Raw genomic sequence first — 11,418 nt, forward strand, 5'->3', positions numbered from 1 at the left:
GTGCCTTTTTGTGTCAGCTGTTTAACTCAAAGTATTAATGCAGTTAAATAACTACTATTACCTGCTTGAATGTGTGGCTTTCAGACATTCTCTGACCTCTCACACTTCCTGTCTTTTATAACTTGTTTGTTTTAATTTGGGTATTCATTTTAGTCTTTGAGTAAAGTATTCTTTATTTAAATTAAAATGAACTTGTCAAATTTCCATATCTGAGAAGCTTTACCAAAAAAGAAAACCCTAGGACTGTCTGGTTTAGTTATCTATGATGTTTGTAATTGCAAATTGGAAACTGGCTTTTTCTTTTGTTGAAGTGAAAAGATTAGTCACCAATTATGCAGGATATTTGGTGGAATTTTATCTTGTTAAGTTTTGAAACTTGAATATTTGTAGTATATTTTTAGACTTCAGTGTGATGTGTTTATCTCTTTAATATGAAACAGGATAGAACAATTAGAACAAAATTAAAATTCTGTGAATTGACGTTTTAGTTATTGCTTAGAATGATTGAATAAACATGTCATCAACTTCTGGAATTTATTTCTGCAAGTTGTTGAGCCATAAAGTTCAGAGAATTTAAAAAAAAGGGACTGATAACTTCTGAAGTGGTGATACAGTAGTTTTCACATTCCAAAGAGTGAAGTCTAATAAATTTGGAGAAGAATCTGGGGTATAAAGTAACTTGAAAATGGTACAGGTACAATGTCTCTTGTACTTTCAAGCAAACCTCTAGCATCGGTGGCTGGATTTAGATATACTTGTTGTTACCTGATACGAAAAAAATCCTGTTTTTATTATCAGTGACCTTTGTGCCTTTTCTATTTGAAATACTAGCATATTTCAGTTAAAACATAGATTATTTTTAGAATCAGCTTGAGAATTTTTTTCTTGTGATTGTAGTCTCTTCTTGCATCAGTTTTCAGATGTGAGAAGTCAATAAGAATGAGCTGAATGGAAACAAGCAAATCTTTTGTTGGTTTTCTTGGGGTGGTTTTTTGTGGTTTTTGTTTGGTTTTGAGCAGATGGACACCCAGTAATGGCAGCTGGTAGCCCAATTGGACACATTGCTTTGTGGGACTTAGAAGAGAAGAAACTAATGTGTCAGATGCAAGATGCCCATTCCACAGCAGTAGCTGGTATGTCGTTTGTCCCTGGAGAGCCACTTCTTATTACTAATGGTGCTGATAACGCTATACGGGTAAGTTGTAATAGCTGTTCTCTCTGCTGTTACTTTTTTCTATCTCTTGTAGTACTCCAAAGTGTAAATGTTTAATTTGGATTGCAGTAGCAGTTCTGGAATGAAACAAATACAACATTAAGTCACTGAAGTTGCTGGCTCTTGTTATCTGTAATGGGGCAGCTTAAGGATTTGCTATCGTGATGTTACTGCTTCATTTATCACTTCATGATAGCGTTGAAGAACAAAGCTTTGGATCCACTTTTCCAGAATGACACTTTATATCCTGGTGCACTATCTCAAATATTGATTTGCATTTATAATGTTCTGGGTCATGAGCAGTTGCTGTTGATAAAAGTCCCTGGTGCTGCATGCTAATGACATCAGAGGTGGATGATAGAATGAACAGTGGGAAACAATCAGCTGCTGTGGTGGAAGCTTTGAGAGTTTTAGGATCAAGGATGAAACCCAGTGTGTGAAGTTCGCTGCACCAGATCCTGGCTAAGCCTGTTGCACTGCCAAGAGATATAATTATTGTCAGAGTAATGCTTATCAGCTTAATTTTTCTGCTTTTTTGGGGGGAGGCAGGTGTGGATTTTTGATGGACCTGGTGGTACAGGACGTGTACTGAGAAGCCGAATGGGACATAGTGCACCACCAACAAAAATCAGATACCATGGGCAAAATGGAGAGCAAATTCTTAGTGCAGGTATGAATTCTCATTCTTTGGTCTGATATCCTTCTGTGATAAAGAAAACATTCAGAGCTAGGGGTTTTTGTTTTATTAATAGAATATATTATATTTCCTGTGTTACTTATGTGTAATTATGAAACATAGTAAGTGATTAGTGTAGACAGTATAATTTATTACTGTATCAACCTGTTTCATCATTGCCCTAGAGGAACATACATCAGCGAGTAGGCTGAAAAGTAGTTACAAGCAGAAAAGCTTAGGAGCTGCTTTTTTCATCCATATTTATATGTTTGATGAATAAAAATTGTTTTATTATCTTGTAAGGAACTATCAACTGGTCAAAATGAAAACCTATAACAACTAAGGAAATTCTGTTCTGACAGGGAAAAAGTAAACAGTGTAATGTATTCAGTAACTTAGAGGAGCCATTCTACTTTTCCCACTAGTTTGAGCAAGCTTTGTGGGTTGCAATGTCTTTATAATTTGTTACAGCTCAATTGTGTCTGTAATATATATTCCCAAGGTTGCTTGTTACCAATATATTAATCTAAAAGTGTAAAAATGCATGTGAGAAACTAGCATGTTTAAAAATCTATAAATATAACCCTTAGGAAATTAAATACTAGATCAGACTGTTTCGTGGCCCGGAACACTTCAGTAATGGAATAATAGACACTCTTCCCCTGATCTTTAATTACTATGAAATAATGAAATTGTCTACATGGGCAATGTTTGAAAACATTATGCTACGTTTTGATGGATATAACACCTAATATGGTACAGCAATACACTGTGCTAAAACCACCTGTGCTAAAATCTCTTGCTGGTCATCCAACTAGTAACTTGGATTCAAGTAACTGGTTACTTGACAGTAATTCAGCTCACACCAGATGAACCACAGTAACAATTAAGAGTTGCTTAAAAATCCTCACATTTGCCTTTGCAGTTTACTGCTTTAACTGTACTGAAACATATGTTGAGGGCACAGAGGCAACTACTAAAGTGAAAAGGGTCTCAAGCATTTGAGATCTGATGTATCTGCAGTGTAAGGAGACAGACTCCTTTCTGAACCAGTAGTTAAACTTTGTACAACAGAAACGAGGTAGCAATGCTGTAGGGTCCCTTTCAGGCGCTACTGGTTTCCTTAGAACAAACATCTTCACAAATTAACTTTGTAAAATTTCACCTATGTCACTGGCTTTCATCCTGCTTAATATTTCTCCTAGTTCCCAGTATATGCATCCTGCCCTACTTCTGTATCGTAGAAGCAAGGAAGGGTTGCTTGAATATTATAATTGTTCCATTGTCTCTCAGATTCTTTAAATTCATTTTGACTAATCTTCTGTTTCCTTACTTGTTTCACCTAGTAAAAATGTTTTGTCATTCTTCTGATTTTTAAAAGTCATCTCAGTGCCTTTAATTTTACATGCATTGTGCAATTTCATTTTCTGTTAGTTTCTGGTTCTGCCTTGTCCACATCCCCCACAAAGTGGCCCTGTTGGCTAATTTTAAATTTGAACCTTAGAATCATAGAATGGGTTGGGTTGGAAGGGACCTTTAAAGGTCATCTAGTCCAAACCCCCTGCAATGAGCAGGGACATCTTCAACTAGGTCAGGTTACTCAGAGCCCCATCCAACCTGACTTTGAATGTTTCCAGGGATGGGGCATCTACCACCCCTCTGGGCAGCCCATGCCAATGTTTCACCACCCTCTTTGTCAAAAATTTCTTCCTTAGATCTAGTCTAAATCTACCCTCTCCTAGTTTTAAACCATTACCACTTGTCCTGTCACTACAGGCCCTGCTAAAAAGTCTGTCCCCATCTTTGTTATAAGACCCCTTTAAGTACTGGAAGGCTGCAATAAGGTCTCCCAGGAGCCTTCTCTTCTCGAGGCTGAACAACCCCAAGTCTTTCAGCCTGTGCTCAGAGGAGAGGTATTCTGTCCCCCTGATCATTTTTGTGGCCTTCCTCTGCACCCACTCCAAGAGGTCCATGTCTTTCCTGTGCTGAGGGCTCCAGAGCTGGACACAGTAGTTTAGGTGGGGTCTCACCAGAGCAGAGTAGAGGGGCAGAATCACGTCTCTTGACCTGCTGACCACACTTCTTTGGATGCAGCCCAGGATACAGTTGGCCTTCTGGTCTGCGAGCGCACATTGCCAGCTCCTGTCCAGCTTTTCACCCACCAGTACCGCCAAATCCTTCTCAGCAGGCTGCTCTCAATCCCTTCATCCCCCAGCCTGTATTGATAGCGGGGGTTGGCTCTACCCAGGTGCAGGACCCTGTGCTTGGCCTTTTTGAACCTCATGATGTTCACACTAGTCTTCTGTCCCTCTATTAAATTAAATTAAATTCCTGTGAATTCTGTGAATGTCGGTCACTGGGTAGAGGAGGGAAGTCCTATTAATGTTCTGTTTACAGGAAAGATGGACAGCTCAACTTTTGCCATTTTTGTTTGTCTAGCTTACTGGCTAAGCACGGTGTAGTTCTTAACCATCCACTGCATGTTTTGGTTAGGCAAAGGATAAAGACAGAAATATTTTAGTTGGTGAGGGAGTATATGGGGTCATGGAAAAGTTTGGAAGTATTATGGAGATACTTGAAGGACATACCAGCTTATTTAAGGTTTTAATCATCAAAAGCTAGGAAAACAGCTAGATACTGTGTGTAGAAAGGAAGAGGCACAGAATAATTGAACATGGAGAAATGTCTGTAAAAGAGGTGTCATTCTAGTGATGTGTGGGGCAAAGTAATAGGAATGAGATACAGGATGTAGAAAATTAGTGTCCATTAGTTCTGCTACTTAAAAGTATTTGGTTTTGTTTCTTGGACCAGAATTTTTAGTAAATACTTTATTACAGTGTTTGAGGTTTCTTAGTGCTAATCTTCTGCTTTTCTTTCTTAGATAGGTTATGAGTAAACACAAAGTTGATTTTTGCCCTTCTATGTTCTCTGCTAATATTTTGTCAGGCCAAGATGGAACATTGCAGTCTTTTTCAACAGTGCATGAAAAGTTCAATAAAAGCTTAGGACGTGGTAAGTATTTCAGTGAAAGTACAAATATTGGTGAAAAAAGCCCAGAAAAGTATTTATGTAAACAGTGGCTAAAACATTAGGCCTTATTTTCACTTGAACTGTTGTATGAAAACTACTCATCTTAGTTGTTCTGCAAATTCAGTCCTTCCTGATATATATAAAATTGTAGTCTCAGATTTGTTTGTACTTAAGAAAAGTAATATCTGTAGCCTGACAGTGTATATTATTTCACTGTGGGGAACACTGGGCATGATTTTTCTATTTAAACTGCATAAAGCAGTAGCTGACGTTTCAGCGTGCTTAACTACAGCTTTTTACCCCATTCCCATTCTATTCAATTGACTAAATTACTAGTTAATTTATATTTCTTGACTTTAGTTCCTTTGACTTAATTTAGAGTTTAGTGTAAACACATTTTCCACACAATGCAATAAGCACTTTCTTGTACAGTTCAGACAGCAAGGCTCAGAAAGACTAAAATAATTCTTACTTTTAAATATCCTTATCTATATATTGATATATATGTATTTAGATAGATTTGAATAGGCAGTTGTAGATTAATTGATTATATATCTCCTTTGGGCATAAATTTGAGATTCCTGACTCTTTGATTATTGAAAGGTCTGGGTGTTATATATTGCTTTATCTAGTCGTGTCTGTATGCCTATGGTTTTAGCTGTGATGGGGGGACCTCTGCCTCAGGTTGTCAACACAAGATCCTGGAACAAATGTGTTGAGTAGTACATCTGTGAATGTAATAGGACGGTGATGTACTCACCATCACATTAATTTTGACAGGAACTCTGTTAATATTTTTAGCTCTTCAAACTGCAAGTAACAGCAGTGCTGTGTTAACATAAGTCAATTTTATTAAGTTTAATAGGAAATCTACATTTAGTAAACAGTCCTTTTGAAACCATTATTCTCAGACCTAGCCATGAAATTGAAACACTTCTTTTTTTTTTAAGGTTCCATTAACAAAAAAAAATCAAAAAAGAAAGGTCTTAAGCTTGATACGATGGCACTTCCACCAATTACAGTCTTTGCTTCAGGTAAGTAGTCTTTGAGATACATCACAGAGCTCATCATGTCTTCATTTTGCGTTCTAACCCTCGAGATACTACTGTTTTGAAAGCCCATGCTGTATCAAGCTGAAATTATTAAGATTCTGTGGCCCTTCATAAGCTGTTGAGTGACAGTTTAAAATGATACTTTACTTGGTAAACTTTTCTATTATTTCAAAAAAGAGCATTTTATTTCAAAAATGTCTTTATGTTTAACTGTCTCTTGGCTTGCAAATCTCCAGCACAGGAGCCAGAATCTTCTGGTGTACATATTCTAGGCTGGAGAATCAGCAATTAGGGGGCATGAAGGTCTTTGTCAAATGAGGAAATCTTAGTTACAGTAGTTGATTTTGATTCCCCAGTTCCTTTATTTTAGTCACTTTTTGAAGTCAAATTTCAATTACTCTGTTCAGTTGTAATTCAGTATGTGAATAGTGAACCTAACTTTCTGAAGCAGGAGTGCAATTATCTTTGCTTCATCAAAATGTGTTTCTTTAATGACCTCCTCTTCAGACTGGAAGTCTGTTGTCTTATGTGTAGCTATTCTTTTGTCTTCCGAGGATGATTGATCGTTTCATATGTTGAAAGGTTTGGATTTACAATCTTGTGTACCTGTATGATTACATGTCATATTTATAATTGCAGATTTCAGTGATACAGACAATCTGTACATCCTTGTTGCAAATATGTGTGTGTGTGTATATAAAAATGCACTTCTAAATTAATATTAGACCTGCCTGATTGATTTAAGGTAGTAGAACTACCTTACCTGTGTTTAGAGACATAAGAAAACATTTATTTAAGTACATTTTAATTAGTAGTTTGGTTTTTGCTAGGTTGTCTTTGGTGAAATGAACCAGTTTGTATCTGATTATTTCATTCTTTGAAGTTCTAGAAATACCCAATTTCAAGGTCTCAATTTTTTCTTTTTAATGTATACATACCAGGAAAAGAAGAGCAAACTTGCTCATTATTTAGATTCCCATATGTCATATTTGACTACAAAGTTTGGATACTGAGCTTCTGAGGAATGATTTTCCTACAATTACAGAAAAGTCTTTTGCTATGTGAAGCAGACTTATCTCTTAAACCCTTCTTTTCATTGTTAATCTAGTGGCTTCTGCTGCTTCAGCAGCTGAAGAAACAGTTAAGAGACTCAGCTGGAAATATGTACAGATTGAGCAGTTTAAACCACTTAAGTTTAAATATGCTTTTCAAACCATATAGATTCAAGTACAAAAAGACATGAAACATACCAAAAAAAATGCTTGTGGTTTTGTTAGCATTTTAGTTACACTAGCATATGCACAGTGGTTTACCAGGTGGTTTTTCTGAATGGTAGCCTTTTGACTGCCCAACAAGAACAATAAATATGAACTGTTCTGTCTAAAGGTATCTTAGGATATCAGAATAGCTTATTTGACTTTGGAATGATTGTTTCTAAAAGGAAATGTGTTACATGTGTTACATGTTACAATGTGTTACATTGCAGAAGTGGCACATCAGAGTGACTGGGATAGTATTGTTGCCTGCCATCAAGGCTATATAACCTGTACAACCTGGAACTATCAGAAAACTTCCATGGGAGCTCATAAACTGAGGCCAGAAGAATTTAGCAAACACAAACCTATTGATATATGTGCAACAGTAAGTTTACTTGGGGTAATGCTGCTTCAGCATATGTATATGCTATTTTGATTTCTATTTTTAGAGAAGCAATATTTAGAATGTAAAAGCACTATCTAGACTAGATGTGTTCTAGTTGCTTTGCAAAGTGTTTTCTGCCAGCTTAGTGTGTCCTACTAGCTGTTTTGTAATACATAAGGTCTTAAGAAAAAAGCTGCATATGCGTTTTTTCCTTAAACATCCAGGTTAAGTGCAGATTTTATTTTCTGATTCAGATAGGTGGTTGGTGTTTACCTTTTATCTGTCATAGTGATGTAGAGTTGACTATATGCCTGTGATGATCAGCTTGCTCTGTGAATGCAAATTGCTGAAGATGCTTTTTTTTGGCAATACGGAAAAATGTATTTCCGAATTGCAGGCAGAATATTCCTTCTAAAATGCTTTACAACTTGAACTGGACACAATGAAAGTCAAACACTCAACAAAAGAGATATAAATGTTACGGAAGCTTACGAGCTTGCAAGACAGGTAGTTACTGTTGCATACTTCTTGTGTTAGGCATTCACACTACTACTGTGTCTTGTGAAAAATTGTTTTTCTGACCTTATGCTTAGTAGTTAAGTGGTAGACAAGATCAGTTCAGTTGTAAATACCTGTTTTTCTTTAACGGCTAGATTCTTTGGACTTTATCTTTCAAAGACATCTAGACCATTGTTTCTTTGTTTCTTACTGTTTAGACTGTGTGAATTTACCCTATTTTGGGGTGCCATTGGCAATACGAGCATTGAAAGAGGCATGCAGTCGGCCTTAGGGATTGAATTTGTGGGTGTCTTGACTATATAGATTAGTCATTTAGGTTACAGTGTTGATGTTAGATATGACTTCTTATCGCTGTGACTAAGTCAGTATTTCATTATCCTTCATAAACATGCACTCCCATCTACTTACTGGCTATTTGCTTATTTTAAGAGTTCCTCAGTCTACTTTTTTGAGATGTAATCTGTTGTTTTGTGCAATTTTCTTGAAGAAGTCTAATAAAAACATAGTAGTATTTTGTATTCCTGATATGTTATATATCTTCTAACAACTTTGCTAATTAAATATACACTTAAAAAATTGTTTTCATAGGTGGGTTTTCTTTTTTTTCCCCTTGAAAGGCAGTTGACATTACCTCATGTGGGAACTTTGCTGTAATTGGGCTGTCAACTGGACAGATAGATGTATATAACATGCAGTCTGGCATTCACAGAGGGCGTTATGGCAAAGAAAGAGGTGAGAACTGCTACACTTTTAAAATAGGAATGCTTAACAGAACAGCAATAACCTAGTGTTCTGTCATGTAGGAAACTTAACATAGCTTCTGAGTTGAATTTGGGAATCTTTTCAGTTTCTCTAATTACAGTGCAAGATAGGACAGTGTAGGGTAATCAGAAGTAATTTGAAACCTACTCTGAAGGACAGGATCCTTGCTAGTTTTAACTGCTCTGATGTTAGCATATGTTTGGTTTTAATTAAGACAAAATTGTTAGTTACCAAAATGGTTAGCACTAAAATGTGATCTTCTGGCCTCATCTCTTTTTGAGATAATCACATTTCCAGTGCTTGGCTTCTTGCTATAGGGTTCTATCCCAGAGAAAAATTTTCCTATACATATTGTCTTTGCTACTTAAAAATGAAAAAATACTTTACGTGCATGGGAAATTGAAATCATAAGGAAGTCGAGATCTTTGCATATGCTATTATTTTCAGTTACCCAGCTGCAAACTTAGGACTTAATGTAAGTGTCAGACTTTTCCTTTTAACAGTTGCATACATATACATTTCATGTCATGTATCCTCATGTATGCTTGCTGTTGCTTCGTAAGTCTGCAATTTGTAATAGGGCCCTCATGATCTGAATTTTTTGTTGTAGAAACAAAGTGTCCGGATGAACCATTAAACTTTACTGAGTTTCTAAAAGCCATCTAGCACAGCAAACATGAAGTGGTCATCTTATAATGCCATTGCTTGTTAGTGGGATGAATTTCATAAAAGTTTGGTAACTCACCAGTAGCCCTAGGCATAGATTAAGAAATAAAATTGATTCAAAACCAGAGGAGCTATGCCTTATCTTTACACTGCAGTGTAAAGTAGCCTAGGAGGACTCCCAGACTTTGTGCCATAACTGAAGCTGTAAATTTTGTCTGGAGAGGTCAGACCCTCTGGACGCATTCCATAAGTGATTCAAAAAATGCCTAAATCTCACATTCAGAAAAAGCTCCCCAAACTGAAATCAGAAATAAAAGCTAATATTCAGCTTCAATTACTCAAAACTTTTGTATTGTATTCTAGGTGCTTACTTGAAAGTAATTTGATTTCTGTACTGATAAAGAAACTTCTAATACTTGAGCAGTCTTGTCAGGTGGCTTTAGAATTGTCACATGCTTACTGGTCATTTAGTGTATTTAGGCAAAGGCATACAAAATAGTGTTTGGCATTCTGCTGATTTCCATGCTGTGTTTAAATTCTGAAATGCAACTTTCTTGTCCCTTGATTTGCAGCACATGAGGGGGCCATAAGGGGAGTAGCAGTGGATGGATTAAACCAGCTGGTAATCACAGCTGGTAGTGAAGGATTAATTAAATTTTGGAAATTCAAAACTAAAAATCTAGTGTACTCCACTGAGCTTTCTTTTTCCCCAAGTGGAATCCTGCTTCACAGAGACAGGTAAGAAACTGAAGCAATGTCATGTGCATATTGTTTTTCTCTAAGTACATAAGTCTAGGATGGCAACCAAATATTCTAATAAAGTTTAAATTCCTGATGTTTTGGAATACAACTGACTACTAATTGACAGAACAAAATGACTACAAGACATTTATTAGACTGAAGGAATATAATAGTGTTTATCTGAGATTACCTCAGGATGAAAATTTTTGGAGCAATGTTAAGAGGTTGTTTTTATTTTTTTTCTCTTCACTATCATATGTGCTAATGATTCTTGGCAGTGGTATTCTGGGAATTGCCTTTGATGACTTCAGTATTAGTGTTTTGGATATAGAAACCAGGAAGATTGTCAGGACGTTCTCGGGACACCATGGACGGATTAATGACATGGTAATTGTTAACTCATTTTCTGTGACAGGTGACATATACAAATAGCTAATTCATATTAAAGATGGTGGATTTCTCTGCATATATTAAGTTGCTGAGTATTATGTTCAGCTGTTGAGTAGTTGTAGTTCAGCTCTACAGCAGTTTTGGCGACGTTAGTTTTCAGGTTAAGAGGTATACTGTTCAAATGGCCATGTATTTTTAGTGTACTTTGGGATTTTATTCTACCTTTGCAACAAGCTAATTTTGTGTAACAAAATAAAGTATTAGGAATAATGAAAACCATGTTGAGGAGCAAAATTGTGCAATAGTCTTTATACAGAACTGGTATATATAGAAAAGATGAGCCAGGTAAATAAAAGGTGTAAACAGATCTGAGGTTATGCAATGCACTGATAATTCCTTATTTTACACCTTGTGTAATAGTGCTTTGTAGTGTTCATTGAAATAGTTTTTAGCTTCTGATTTAATTCTAAGTGCTAGTAAGCAAGTATTTGATTTCTTCAGTTTTATGCTCAGTGGTTTTCATTAACGTAAAAGCGAGGACCAAAGTGCTTTTACTAACAACCAGATGTATCCTGTGTCATATATTTAAACCTGTTCTGAAGTAGCTTCCATTTTTGTCCTTTTCTCACTTTCAATACGATGATGTCAGTTTTGTTTTATGGCCAGGCCATTTCATCCTGGTGTTAGGGAGCACTCTAATCTTGAACTGCGTAAAACAGGACCTCGTG

At 36.3% G+C, this 11,418-nt stretch overlaps 1 protein-coding gene across 1 annotated transcript in view; it reads left to right on the forward strand.

The window, feature by feature from the left end:
- Positions 1-11,418, forward strand: part of WDR36 (WD repeat domain 36) — a gene marked incomplete at its 3' end in the record, with an annotated part of 19,640 nt that overhangs the window by 8,067 nt on the left and 155 nt on the right. Inside the window, exons 7-14 of the mRNA XM_010290896.1 lie at positions 1,020-1,195; positions 1,763-1,883; positions 4,836-4,901; positions 5,870-5,953; positions 7,458-7,612; positions 8,749-8,863; positions 10,132-10,297; positions 10,579-10,687. Coding sequence (XP_010289198.1) covers positions 1,020-1,195; positions 1,763-1,883; positions 4,836-4,901; positions 5,870-5,953; positions 7,458-7,612; positions 8,749-8,863; positions 10,132-10,297; positions 10,579-10,687 — 992 coding nt within the window. The remainder of the gene's footprint in view (positions 1-1,019; positions 1,196-1,762; positions 1,884-4,835; positions 4,902-5,869; positions 5,954-7,457; positions 7,613-8,748; positions 8,864-10,131; positions 10,298-10,578; positions 10,688-11,418) is intronic.

Source organism: Phaethon lepturus, unplaced genomic scaffold (genome assembly GCF_000687285.1).
Source record: "Phaethon lepturus isolate BGI_N335 unplaced genomic scaffold, ASM68728v1 scaffold19797, whole genome shotgun sequence".
In the NCBI taxonomy this organism is placed as follows: Eukaryota; Metazoa; Chordata; class Aves; order Phaethontiformes; family Phaethontidae; genus Phaethon; species Phaethon lepturus.